Source organism: Scyliorhinus canicula, chromosome 8 (genome assembly GCF_902713615.1).
Source record: "Scyliorhinus canicula chromosome 8, sScyCan1.1, whole genome shotgun sequence".
In the NCBI taxonomy this organism is placed as follows: Eukaryota; Metazoa; Chordata; class Chondrichthyes; order Carcharhiniformes; family Scyliorhinidae; genus Scyliorhinus; species Scyliorhinus canicula.
The window spans coordinates 66,314,212-66,328,226 of record NC_052153.1 but is presented as its reverse complement, the minus strand read 5'-3'; the positions used below and the strand labels follow the sequence as shown (position 1 = coordinate 66,328,226).

Here is a 14,015-nt window from a genome sequence, read left to right as displayed (position 1 = left end):
CCATTCTTATGCCCTATCTACCCACAACAGATATCTGCAAAGTAATCTGCACTTGCAAAGAACAATAAAGGAACATAGAAATTGATAAGATGACAAAAAAAATCTAGTTCATCTTCCACTAACCTGATAATTGTGTGGTACAATGATGTACACTCATCTGTTCCTCATAACACTTTAAAAGGGAATCTAAATTTCCAAGATAGAAATTTGCATTCCCTTTGTTGAAACTCTTAGAACAGGGCTGACAGCAGGATTATAACATGATGCCTGGTCAAACAGGCTTAGTTGACGGCCAGACAGAGTCTTGTGACCTCTTTCACCACTTGGACAAAAAAGATCAATGTATGCAGCCCCGGGGAGTTTATCAGGGACTGTGCCAATGCCCTATTTTACATTCAGTGAGAGGTGCTATTCCCTGTCTGAATGTTTTAGAATGTGTGAGGCTAACACATGGACTAGCTACTCTCCACCTCTTAAAGGCTGCCTCGCCCTCCTAAAGCACTCGAAAAATGAATGCTACAAGAAAGTTATAGTTGAAGAATGAATGAGAAGAAAATGGGGCAGCCGTCCAAAGATTACGAGGTTCAGTTGCACTGAAGGCATTAGTCTCAGAGGTGTACTCTAGGAGAGAGGCAATGTTGCCAGGAGAGCCCAGAGGTACCCATAGCAGTCTCTGAACGGAAAGGGAGCAAGTTGGAAGAAACATAAGCACTCGGAGTTTAACCCCAAGGCAGCAGTGCTGGAAGTTTAATGACTTCACATGCACAGTCAAGGAATTTATCTTCAAAATACCCACCGCTGCACCAGTCACTGGTACTGTGCAATGCATCACAACGTCATCAGTCACTAGCATTCGAGTCTCAAGTTTAACATTCACATTACTTCATCTCACTCAACTTCCAATGATGCCAACATCATTCCTACCTCTCACTGTCTAACATACCTCTAGCTATTCAGCTAAGGAAAGCACATCACCCAAACAAATGCTGCACAATCACTAATATTTATATCCTATCTTCCCTTCGCACTAAGGTGGTCCATAACCTCTGGAAGTATCAGAGAAGTGGGAGGGGTGCAGGGGGCACCACCACTCCATTCACTCATCTCGATGGGAGGATACGGTACGCTAAATTGCAGGGCTGATTGCAAAAGAGAACATGGCATCTGGCAGCACTGGCACAATCAAGGACAATGATAAGGTACTGCCTCATGTGCCTTCTCGACACCCGTATCACCCTCATCCTGATATCTAATGGGAAATAAATTAAAGTTGGAGATGCCATGACCATGGACCATCTGTCTCCCTACTCACCAACCCTTCCCTTCCGAGTTTTTGCTTTCAGATACCCAAGAATCCTCCTTGGCCAGTTACAGCACACCCAGGGAGGGGGAAACTGTGATGAGAAAACACTGTCACTTGATTTGAACGAACAGCCAACCTCTCAGATACTGGCACTGTACATAGCTTAACAGGGTAGTTTGAAATCAGGATCTGCACTTGATGAGACAATGAGCACAAGTGGGCTAGGACAACCAGGCCAGGGAGTAAGGATACAGGATGTAAAATCAATTTGTGTGAAGATAAGAAATAGCAAAAGAAAGAAGGCACTGGTATAAATAGTTTATAGATCCCCTAACAGTAGCTATACAGCAAGACAGAATAAACATCAAGAAATAATGGGCGTTTGCAAGAAAGCTGCTGCGTTGCTTGAATCTTTACTTTGATTGGACAAATTAAATTGGCATAGGTAGCTTGGAAGATGAGTTGAGGATGAGTGTATTTAGGACAGTTTATTCGAACAATGCGTTCAGGAACGAGGGTAATGTGGCGCCTTTAATGGGCATGCCCCCACAGTCCATACGTCTGGCCCGAGATCTATCGTGCGGGAGTGCACAAAACCCGACCAATGAGGAGAAAGCGCAGGCCCTCGAGAGGGGGGTTCTGGCCAGAGTGAACCGGGAAGGTAGAGTGTGTACACCTACATAGAAAAAGTCAGCATGCAGGTATAAGGGAGGCAAATGGAATTCTGACCTTCATTGGTAGGGGAGGTGGAGTATAAAAGTGGGGAAGTCTTGCTACAACTATACAGGGCATTGATGAGACCACATTTAAGAGTACCGTGTGCATACTTGGTTACCTCAAGGAGGGATATACTTGCATTGGAAGCAGTTCAGAGAAAGTTCATTAAGCTGATTCCTGGGTTGAAGGAAAGATCGAGGCCGTTGGGCTGATATTCATTGGAGCTTAAAAGACATACAAGGTTCTTGGGGAATCTCGAGCTGGGGGCATAATTTCAAAATAAGGGGTCTTCCATTTAAGATGCAAATGAGGATGAATTTCTTCTCTCAAAGGTTTGTTAATCTTTGGAATTTTCTTTCCCAGAGAACAACTGAATGGTGGAGTCAGCTAGAGGGCCGATGGGCCTACTTCCATTTATGTCCTTGTGATCTTAGTTTGTGTGCCAGCTCAGAAGGCTGCAGGCCAGTTCTGTTGCAAGGGGTTCACATGGGGGCTTTGATGAGGCAGTCTATATAGAATCATAGAATCCCTACAGTGCAGAAGGAGGCCATTAGGCCCATCGAGTCTGCACCAACCCTTCAACTGAGCACTCTACCCATTTACACTCTTACATCCATCCCGCCCAATCCCCGTAACCCAGAACCTAATCTGCACAACCCTGGACACCAAGGGGCAATTTAGCATGGCCAATCCATATGAATCCACCGCTCATGATAGAAGATTAAGGTCATTATAGAAGCCTTACTGTGCAGAAGGAGGCCATTCGGCCCATCGGGTCTGCACCCACTCTCCAAAAGAGCACACTACCAAGGCCCATTCCCCACCCTGGCCCCATTACCCCATCTAACCTTTGGACATTAAGGGGCAATTTAACGTGGCCAATCCACCTACACTGCACATCTTTGGACTGTGGGAGGAAACCGGAGCACCCGGCGGAAACCCACGCAGACATGGGGAGGAGGTACAAATTCTACACAGACAGAGACTGGAATTGAAACCGGGTCCCTGGCGCTGTGAGACAGCAGTGCAGACCACTGTTCAACCATGCCGCCCATAAAGATTTGTGAGCATGCTCACAGAGGTGCAGGATGCATTGTAGGCCTCTCATAGAGCCACCTCTCACTGAGAAGGTGAATCAAAGAGCTTGGCTCCAACTTCGAACGCGCTTCCCGCAGAACTTGGAGCTCATTCCTTGCAGTGTGGAAGCACTGGCGAACTCTATGACAGGACTCAGAGACCCAACGTGATACGGGCCTCGAGGCTACCGCCTCAGCCTCTACTGCAGCAAAGGCAGAAACCACTCAATATTTCAGTGCTGCAGTGGAAACTCAGCAGGCAGTCAAGAAATCATTGCCTGTTGCCACACAAGCCATCTTACTTTCATGCAGGCTCAGATTAATGGTTTCAAGGCTGTAGTTCGCATTGCTCAAAGCAGCATTCAGGCTCTCAAAGCTGTACAGTAATACGAGCTCCAGCAGATTACTAGCATTGCCGAGACACTGCCCCCCGGGGAAATGGTTTGGGCTCCAAGGAGCGTAAACATACTCTCCTTTCTCAAAGTGACAGCATTCATCCTTCCAGCACTGCCTCTCCACACTCTTGCTGCAGTCTCTCAGCCAGCCGGCACAGGCTACTCCCACCCCTGCTGAAGTGGTGTATGCCAAAGCCAGACCCTCAAGGCCGAAAGGGTGCTTGAGGCCATCCTGCATGGCCAGCTGCTGCAGACACCACCAGTGAAGGCCAGCAGACAAACACCAGCCAGGCTGCAATCACTGGAGTGGCACTGCACTGAAGCACCAGGGCAGGTGAAAATACCCAGATAAGCGCCAAGAGAGCGCACAAAAATGAATCATTCATTTTGCTTGACATAGTTGGATCAATTGTTAGATAAAGATGTCATAGAAGGATTTTGGTTGGTAGCCTTCATTGTTGGATAATGAGCAAAGTAATGTTGTGATGGCACATCCGATGTGCAAGGCAATGGTGTGTCCACGTTGGCATAGGAAAGGCTTTTCACTGAAATTGGAAATCAATCTCTTACAGTCTGTCTGGTAACAAGGAGTCCAGGAAGCTTCCTCGTAACCACATACAGATACAGTAGCCTTGTGCCAGAGCAGCTAACCTCGGGGCAGAATGAATGCATCATGGCTATTGCACAACAGTGGGCATTAACCAACAATGTATTGTGCATGGTCGCACACCAACTGCACATTTATGAAATGGAAGTCCTAGGGATTGGTAAACCCCTCCTTTCTGACGTAGGGAAACCTGCAGAGCGGCTGGTAACTTTGTGAATTCTGCTAAGCTGGCAAAGCCATGCTCCCTTTGCTTCCTGTACATGAAAAGCCAACAAACTGCCTTTGTCTGGAGTAGGTGACCTTGACAACCTCCCGAATGATCCAATGAGTGGAACACTGAGAAATGTTGCCAACATCTCCAATTCCCACCTGGAAGGATCCAGAGGCATACAAATTGAAGGTGATTATGACCTTGAGGCATTAGCAGGGCCGTCCTTGCTCTGCTGTTAGACTCCAGGTCGGGTTGAAGGAAGTGGTGCAGTTCAGTGGCCATCGTCTTGTTAAACCCGTCACCTCAGGGACTGCCCGATTGAGGTGTACGCGAGAGTAAAGTTCGCTAACAGTCTTCAGTGGGTCGGGTCAGCTATGCCTCCTCCCTCCCGGCAGAGCTTCTCCTCTCTACATCCTCAGCTCCATTTCCTGGACAAGTTGCGGGCACCGCCACCACAACTCCCATACCTGGGTCAGGTATTCTTCTCACCCCTGACTGTATGCAACAGCTTCCAAAAGCCGACACCAAATACAAGGCACAGTGTTTCCACAAATTCAGCATAACTACGGTAAGTCAAGAGCATCTCACCTGCGACTTGCTGACTGGTACTTTCCAAAGGACTGACATTGGGTCAATCAACAGCTGAATGTGTGAATGTTGGATGAACCCACACCATCAAAATTCGGCAAATGGCCATCACGTCAGCCAATGTAGCTGTATGATGTCATGATCTGGTCAATACCACTGGTTGTTTTTTTATGGGGAATTCCATGCAAAGGCACTTCTCAAGTTAGTACATTGCGTGGGCTGTACGAGAAGCAGCTCGCGGTTCAGTGTGCACCCAGCAGGGTGTTCAACTTTACTCGAGCCACCTCCCGAGGAAGATAAACCAACTGGAATACTAGATCTGGACAAGCCGCAAGAAGCTTATTTCAGGTTGGGGTATAGATACCTGGGGGAAAATGACGGCAAAATTAAAAATTCTCAGGTTTGAGGAAAAAACAACAGTGCCAAAAACAGATTCAAAAGGATGCAGGGTTTTGGGGAGGCAGAATTGCTACAGAGCCACTCAGTGTCCAGAGTGTGAAATTGCAGGAAAACTCAAGCCCAGCATCTAGGGGCTGTTTAGCACACTGGGCTAAATAGCTGGCTTTGAAAGCAGACCAAGGCAGGCCAGCAGCACGGTTCGATTCCCGTAACAGCCTACCCAAACAGGCGCCGGAATGTGGCGACTAGGGGCTTTTCACAGTAACTTCATTGAAGTCTACTCGTGACAATAAGTGATTTTCATTTCATTTTCATTTCAATTACAGTGTGACAAATGACGAATGTGCTAAGCAGAAAAAAACATATTGGATCACCCAGGCCAGGCCTCACGGGCAACTAGATATAACGGTTGTACAGTTTCGGTTTAGACTGAAAATCCATAACCAAGGTAAACAGGTTATACTAATTTTCACGTGATTATAATGTTAAAAATGACACAAAAGGCAAGGATCTTTCCACTCATCATCTTTGTGGAAAACATTAATTTTTTGTTTGGCTATATTTCTATAAGCACCAACAAGCATAGTTCATGTGTGAGCCAAAATAGGGACATTATCAACTGTGATCCGATCTTCACCTGATGAGCAGAGAGGTGCGTACACACACCCACATCAGGCATTTTACATAAATAATAAGGGATAGAAGTTATAGTGAGGGGACAGACAGTGCAGTGAAGGAGGTATATTTTAATTATGGGTGACTGGCAGAAAGGTGGAGGAATTTAGGAACGGGAGTTGTAGAGTGCAAGGATATAGGGCGGCACGGTGACACTGCTGACTCACAGCGCAAAGGACCTGGCCTTGGGTGACTGTGCGGAGTTTGCACGTCCTCCCCGTGTCTGCGCGGATTTCCTCCGGGTGCTTCGGTTTCCTCCCCACAGCCCAAAGATGTGCAGGTTAGGTGGATTGGTCGTGCTAAAGTGCCCTTTTGAATCTAAAAGGTTACGTGGGGTTACAAGGATAGGGTGGGGGGCATTCAGAGGGTTGGTGCAGACTCGACGGGCCGAATGCACTGTCGGGATTCTATGGATTCTAAGAATGCAACTGATGATGGAACAATCAGGAGTCGGGTATCTAAAAATGACAGCAGAGTCAGAAAAGCAAACGGCATGCGCCGAGGACAGTACACCTGACCGTGACCATGCCTGCAAGAATTTGCAGATGTGTTTAAAAAGCCAAATGCTGATGGATTGGAGTCAAAGGTGTTTTTGATGATATGGAAATATATGTAAATTGCAGGCAGAAAACCAACAGTGAGTGCGTTGCAAAAGTAAAGCCATGAGATGACGACATGGATGAGGACGATGGGAATCAGACAGTGACACAAATGGCCAATGTTATAGATTTGCAAGTATCTGATATTGGTAACAGATTACAGGTGGAGTTTAAAGCTCAACCGCAGGTCACAAAGCCAGAAACGAAAGTGGAACTGCAACGTAACATGGAAAGCTTCTGCTGGCTTTGTTTACCCAAAGTCACTGAAACCAATTGCAGTTTTGCAAACATTACTTCGGTCAAAATCAGCTAACTCAACATCGACTGGCAATCAAACATTGGGCCTTCCTGTTCTCTACAGGTTAATTACTCACTAGACAAAATCGTATTCCATTCAAAAAAAACAATGGTTGGGAGCAAAACAGGAATGCATGTTCCAATTTTCCAATGTTCAAATTATTTCAAAACAATCAAGTATTACCTGCAATCCATATTTTGCATCAACAACAGAAATAATACCTGTAAGATAGGAGATAAATAATTGAATTTTTTTCATGTCAGTGTTTGATGTTCTAATTATTTAATTGGAAATGTATTGCACAACTTGAAAGAGTTTTCACAGAGGAAAACCTTATCAATATAAACTCTGAATTTCTTTAGAATATTTTGTGGTCCCTATGTATCCCATATGAGAGAAAGAACAATATTTGTTTTTGCAGTTCAACTAAGTATTTTGACGATCATAAAAGTAAAGTCGCCATAGTCCCAGCAAAACAAAAGAGCTGGTCATTGACCTCAGGAAGCAAAGTATTGTACTCACCCCTGTCTGCATCAATGGGGCCGAGATGGAGATGGTCGACAGCTTCAAATTTCTAGGTGTGCACATCACCAACAATCTGTCCTGGTCCACTCACATTGACGCTGCGACCATCTACACCTCCCACTGCCTGGGAAAAGCGGGCAGCATAATCAAAGATCCCTCCCACCCAGCTTACCCACTCTTCCATTTCTTCCATCTGGCAGGAGATACAAAAGTCTGAGAACATGCACGAACAGGCTCAAAAACAACTTCTTCCCCGCTGTTATCAGACTCCTAAACGACCCTCTTATGGACTGAACTCATTAACATTGTATGCGTCACCCGGTGTTTATGTAGTTACATTGTGTACCTTGTGTTGCCTTATTAGGTATTTTCTTTTTTTCCCTTTTCCTTTCATGTACTTAATGATCTGTTGAGCTGCTCGCAGAAAAATACTTTTCACTGTACCTTGGTACACGTGACAACACACAAAATCCATCCAATCCAATCCCTCCCCTGCGAACAGCCTGAGGCTCAACAATCACTGAGCTCTAATCCAATTACATTCTCTAGGTAATGGGCCAATGATATTAGTCGTGTATTTGAGAATTTTTTTCCCTCAAATAATCTCAATAGCAGAATTAGCTGCAGAGAACTCCAACATTATATTCATGATTCTACAATGTTATTTTTTAAGATTGGTAAAATCAGTGATAGTGCTAAGAGCTTTAGAAATCATTTTGATGTCTTAGTAGGTTATGGACAATTAATGGTGAATTACAGAACGGTAATTAATAGAATCCATATGGAATGGGCTCGTTCATCTTACACAGAGGTTTAGCTTCTAAGTTATCGAAACATTTTTTTCAGGTTTCACTAATCATGTTAAAACTTATAATTTACAACAAATGAACACAGAAATCATTTGGAATCCTACCATCAAGATAAACGTCGCTCCCTAATTCCGCATCAACCCAAAACATGGTCGAAACAGCACCTGTTGGAAGAAAAGAAGGGATCAAATTACAACAGAACATTATTTATTCTTTAATTATAAACACACCGCATTTTAACAAGATGATTGTACATCAATGATTACTTTATTTGTTTTCAATCTCTTGTCTCATTTTGAACATTCTTTAAATTTCTGTTCCTGTCTCTACCAATGTAGTTCAGATGCACCCCCCCCCCCCACCCAAGAGATAAATATCCCATCACTTTACACATTAGGGGTCATTTTACGAAACTCTGCTGCCAACACAGATGACTTGATCAATAATTTTACAGGTTTTCCTTCCGAAAAGTCAACTCTTCACTTTCCAACATTAAAATCCTCCTGCAATGGCAGCACAGACGTGTAAAGTTATTATGATGAGGGAGCATATGAGCGCAAAAGATAAGGCCGAAGCATTTGCAACAATCCTCAGCCAGATGTGCCGAGTGGATAATCAATCTCACCTCTTCCGGACGTCCCCTGCATCACAGTTGCTAGTTTTCAGTCAATTCGATCCACTTCAATGTGATTTCAAGATACAGCTGAAGGCACTGAATGCTGCAATGGTCGTGGGCCCTGACAATTTTTCGGAAAAGTATTGAAGACTTTTGTTCCAGGACTTAGCATGCCCTTAGCCAAGTTGGTCCAGTACAGGTGCAACACGGCCACTACCCAGCAATAAGGAAAGTTGCTGAGGTATGTCCTGTACCCAACCAGCAGGACAAATCCAACCCAGCAAATTACTGCCCCATCAATCTACTCTTGATCATCAAGAAAGTGATGGAAGGGATCATCAACGGTGCTATCAAGCAGTACTTTCTTAGTAATAACCTGCTCTCCGGTGCTCAGTTTGGTCCCGAGAGCAACTCAGCTCCTGACTTCATTACAGCCTTGATTCAAACATGGAGAAAAGAGGTGATATCCAGAGGTGAGGTGGGATTGACTACCCTGACATCAAGGCAGCGTTTGACCAAGGGTGGAATCAAGGAGCCCTAGCTAAACTGGAGTCAATGGGGAGGGGGTTGTTGGAGGTGAATCATCTTAGTCCCAGGACATCATTGTAGGAGCTCCCAGGAAAGTATTCTAGGCCCAACCATCTTCAGCTGCATCATCAATGATCTTCTTTCCATTATAAGGTCAGAAACGGATGATTGCACAATGTTCAGCACCATTTGCAACTCCTCAGATGCAGCAAGACCTGGATAATATGCAGGCTTGGGCTAATAAGTGGCCAGTAAAATTTGCACCACACAAATGCCACGCAATGACCTTCTCCAACAAAAGGGAATCTAACCATCGCTCCTTGACATTCAATGGCATTCCATCACTGAAACCCCCACAATCAATATCCTGGGTTACCATTGACCAGAAATTGAACTAGACTAGCCATATAAATACTGTGGTGGTTGCAAGAGCAGATCAGAGGCTGACCACCAAAGCCTGCCCACCATCGACAAGGCACAAGTCAGGAGTGTGATGCAAAAATCTCCACCTGCCTGGGCGAGTGCAGCTCCAACAGATTGACACTTTCCATGACAAAGCTGCCCACTTAATTGACATCCCATCCACAAACATTCATTCCCTCCACCATTGACAAACAGTGGAACTGCGTGCTTCATCGATTAGATGTGCTGCTTGAGCTCGCAATGGCACTTTCAACAGCACCTTCTATGCCCACCACCATGACCATCTAGAAAGACAAGGGCAGCAGATACTTGGGAACACCACCACCTGAAGTCCTCCTCCAAGTCACACACACACAACCACACATACACACTGAGTTGGAAATATATCGCTGTTCCTTCACTGTCGCTGGGTCAAAATCCTGAAACTCCCTCCCTAACAGTCCTGTGGGAGTAACTAAACAACAGACAGCTGCAGTTCAAGAAAGCAGCTCACCACCACCTTCGCAAGGGTGATTACGGATGGGCAAATATTGCTAGTCGAGCCAACGCTGTCCACATCCCACGATAACAAAAACCCATGGCAGATGCTAACAACACAAATAATCTGGTCATGTGATGTAGTCCACAGTCAAACAAACCATCCTTGTAATTGTAATTTATTCATTGGATGTGACTCAAGTTCTCTCGCATTCCCTTGACCTTCGAATAACAAAAGATGGATCATTTATAACAAGAATCGAATTGAAGCTGCTCTCACAAACATTTGATTTGCATCTCCTTGGACCAAAAAGTAATGAATGAAATCCTTCCGAGTTCTTATAATACTGCTAAGTCTGAACCATTATGTATACTCAAAAATCTGTTTGTGAGATTTAGTCTACACTAAAATCCTTCACTGCCATTTTCACACTGATGTGGAGATGCCAGCGGTGGACTGGGGCAAGCACAGTAAGAAGTCTTACAACACCAGGTTAAAGTCCAACAGGTTTGTTTCAAATCATTAGCTTTCGGAGCACTGCTCCTTCCTCAGGTGAAGGAAACAAACCTGTTGGACTTTAACCTGGTGTTGTAAGTCTTCTTGCTATTTTCACACTGGAGAGGGTTACTGAATATTTCTCGGCCTGGGCATGTGGTGTCAATTAACCTCGACCTCCAGGGATCCTATCACAACCACATTATTGGAGTTAAGGGCACAATTAGATGAAGATATAATGGTACTTGACTGGCTTTTGTTCCCTTCCAGCCAAACATTAGGAATGGCACACCATAAAACCTGCATCACTCTGCCATGTGCATTGATAATCGAACAAACAATCAGACAGATTTCACCCATCACAAATGTACCATCATTATTTCTTGGTGATTCCAAACAAAACAAAGAAATACAAATATCCTCCACACAGTCGAACAGATGTTTCAAAATGCGCAGTAACATTTAGCCTCTCCACACAGCCCACAAATTTTCACCTCTATTGTTTTCACTGAAACATCTGGTTGATCTCGAAGCTGACAGAGTCGCTTTGACACTCAACACTATCCTAAATCTTGACCCCAAAAGATGGCTGCTCAATCAGGCAATCCTGATGAAACAAATAAGCGTTTTATTTAACAGGCTTCGAAATATCAGCCACCTTTAGGACCGGAGCACTGTCATCAGATGGAACACCTTTGACTCAAACCAAATGTTCACTCTGCAAGAACGGGAAATCCAAATAAATTCTGCAGCTTGTCAACATTTCGGAACATTGCAACGTGTTCCTTATACTTATCCGTATTTTCAGTAAAATGTCATTTCACCAGCTCTTCTTAAACTAACTGGTGATGTATTTCAAACTGACATGCGTGCTTCCTTTTGGGCGGCATAGTGGTGCAATGGTTAGCACTGCTGCTTCACGGCGCCGAGGACCCGGGTTCGACCCCGGCCCTGGCCACTGTCCATGTGGAGTTTGCACATTCTCTGTGTCTGTGTGGGATTCATCCCTACAACCCAAAAAGATGTGCAGCGTAGGTGTATTGGCCATGCTAAAATGCCCCTCAATTGGAAGAAAAAACTCATTGGGTGTTTTAAATTTTTTTTAAAAGCATTCTTCTGTTTGAAATATCTATTTTTTTCCCCTCACTGTTGAAACTGGTGAAAGAATTGCGAGGATTAAGATGTGAAGTTGGGGGCCAGTGTTTCGTTCACATCAATGAGCTAGACAATAGTCCACAAAGATGAGCAGGTTAGGTGGATTGGCCATGATAAATTGCCCTTAGTGTCCAAAAAGGTTAGATGGTGTTACTGGGTTGCAGGGATAGGGTGTAGGCGTGCTTTTAAGTAGGGTGCTCTTTCCAAGGGCTGGTGCAGACTCAATGGGCCAAATGGCCTCCTTCTGCTCTGCAAATTCTATGATGCTCTGAATAATTGAAAGATTCAAAGACAATGTAAATTTGTAAAATAAAAAAATATCCCACCCCCCGCAATTGAAATGAGTAAATGACACAATGTAGAAACAAAGCTGTAAAACCCAGTGCTATGAGATTCAGTGGAAATAAAAGCCATAAAATGCTTTGGATTATAAAATTAAATTGACTATCTGAAGACTAAAGGAATTGCACAGCTTAAAAAAAATTGACATTAGAAATCATAATTTTCTGACATGTCCTAAGGTGACAGCTGTTGGTAAACCGCAACGTATAAATGAAAAGTATTTTTATTTTTCGAAGAATAATGATATGTCTATCTGACAAGATGAAATACTTGGGGGAAATACAAACATTGATAACTGAACTCATTTTGTTAATGTCCAAACCTTTCTACCTGAACTGACAAGATACTGACCTGGCATATCATTCCCTGTTGGCAGCAAAAGATCTGTCAGTTCTTTACAATGCTTGCTCATCCGAGATACAACATGGCCCAAAAACTCTAATGACTGCCTGATCTGTATTGATTTTCCCCCCCAAGCTTAATAGTTTTCCTATTTTGTGAAATGGAATTTGCAAGCTGTGGGATCCAAATCAATGAGTTTTATTGTAAGGGAGGTCAACATAGCATGGCAATTACTCACTTCTCTACGCAGAATAACCAGGATCGTAATAACACCTTAAATTAAGTTTTTGATTTAAAAACAAACCAGGCCCTTATTTTACCCACCCTTCCCCTAATAAAGAACTTTAAAAATAGCTGCCTCTAGTGATCTCAGAGGTTTATAGAAGAGGTTCCCCTAATTTTTACTCCCTCTTACCTTCTCCCAGAGTGAAAGGTGCAAACTCACGTTTGCAGCCATTACCCGGGTCGGTAGAGTTGACAGTTGCAGCATTAACATATAGCTAGACAGATTAAGAATTTCAAAGTTTGGCGCCCTCTGTTCCTGGGGGGTTTTGACAAACATATTAAAAAGGATATAGAAAACGTACATTCAGCACAATGTATGTGCTGAATATGATAACATTGAGCAGTCATTATTTTCCAGCTAGTAGTCCTCCTGAATGGGTGTGACCAAAAATTAAAATAATATTGATAATTAGGTAGATAGGCCATCGATGTTAAATCCAGTTAAAATACCACAATCCCACTGAAAAGTGTATTTTTTACCCAACTGACAATCTTGCGAACGAGGGAAATAAATTAGTGATCACGGTTCCAACAGAAGATGCGATAATTGAATCAGCCACTGTCCTTCATGTGCTATTACCTGGATCAGCCAATCCAGTCGTTTCCAGTAGAATGTAGTCAAACTTGCCTTTTTTCTGCATGAGGTTTTCAATGGCTTTCAAACCATTGTCTCTGTGTGGAATAATATTTTGAAAAATTAGCATCCGTGACTGATAAATGTTCGTCAAACATTGGCAAACTTAGAAGAGGCGTAACTGAATTATTTGCCATTAATATTGCCTAATAAAACTGCAAAAACATAGTTGGGATGCTAAAACACCGTGATGTCATGTTGCGTTGCATCTCAAGAGGTTTATATGAAACCTCCGCCCCAATTGTAATTGCCCCCACCTCATGGGAAATTGGCCAATTAGGCAGTTAAAGTAATGGGAATTAGTTGTGCTGATTGATGCTGTATGACCCCCCTGTTGGAACTTGTTTTTTTGAGCAGGCAAGCAGAGCACAAACAGGAACGAAGCAGGGTCCAGTTTTAAATATGCAGATCAGATCTGTTGCTTTCAGGAGGGAGGCCATCCACCAATATTACAATCAGATCCTACCGGTCTTTATGTTCCCAATCTGGCTGTGTTTCTCGGCCCGTTTCGTGCT

General features: G+C 43.9%; 1 protein-coding gene across 3 annotated transcripts in view; it reads right to left on the bottom strand.

The window, feature by feature from the left end:
• Positions 1-14,015, bottom strand: part of cbwd (COBW domain containing) — a 77,427-nt gene that overhangs the window by 45,720 nt on the left and 17,692 nt on the right. For all 3 annotated transcript variants that reach the window (XM_038804695.1, XM_038804693.1, XM_038804696.1), the window contains 3 exons: positions 13,447-13,538; positions 8,307-8,366; positions 7,052-7,089 (listed from right to left, as the gene is read on the bottom strand). In XM_038804695.1, coding sequence (XP_038660623.1) covers positions 7,052-7,089; positions 8,307-8,366; positions 13,447-13,538 — 190 coding nt within the window. The remainder of the gene's footprint in view (positions 1-7,051; positions 7,090-8,306; positions 8,367-13,446; positions 13,539-14,015) is intronic.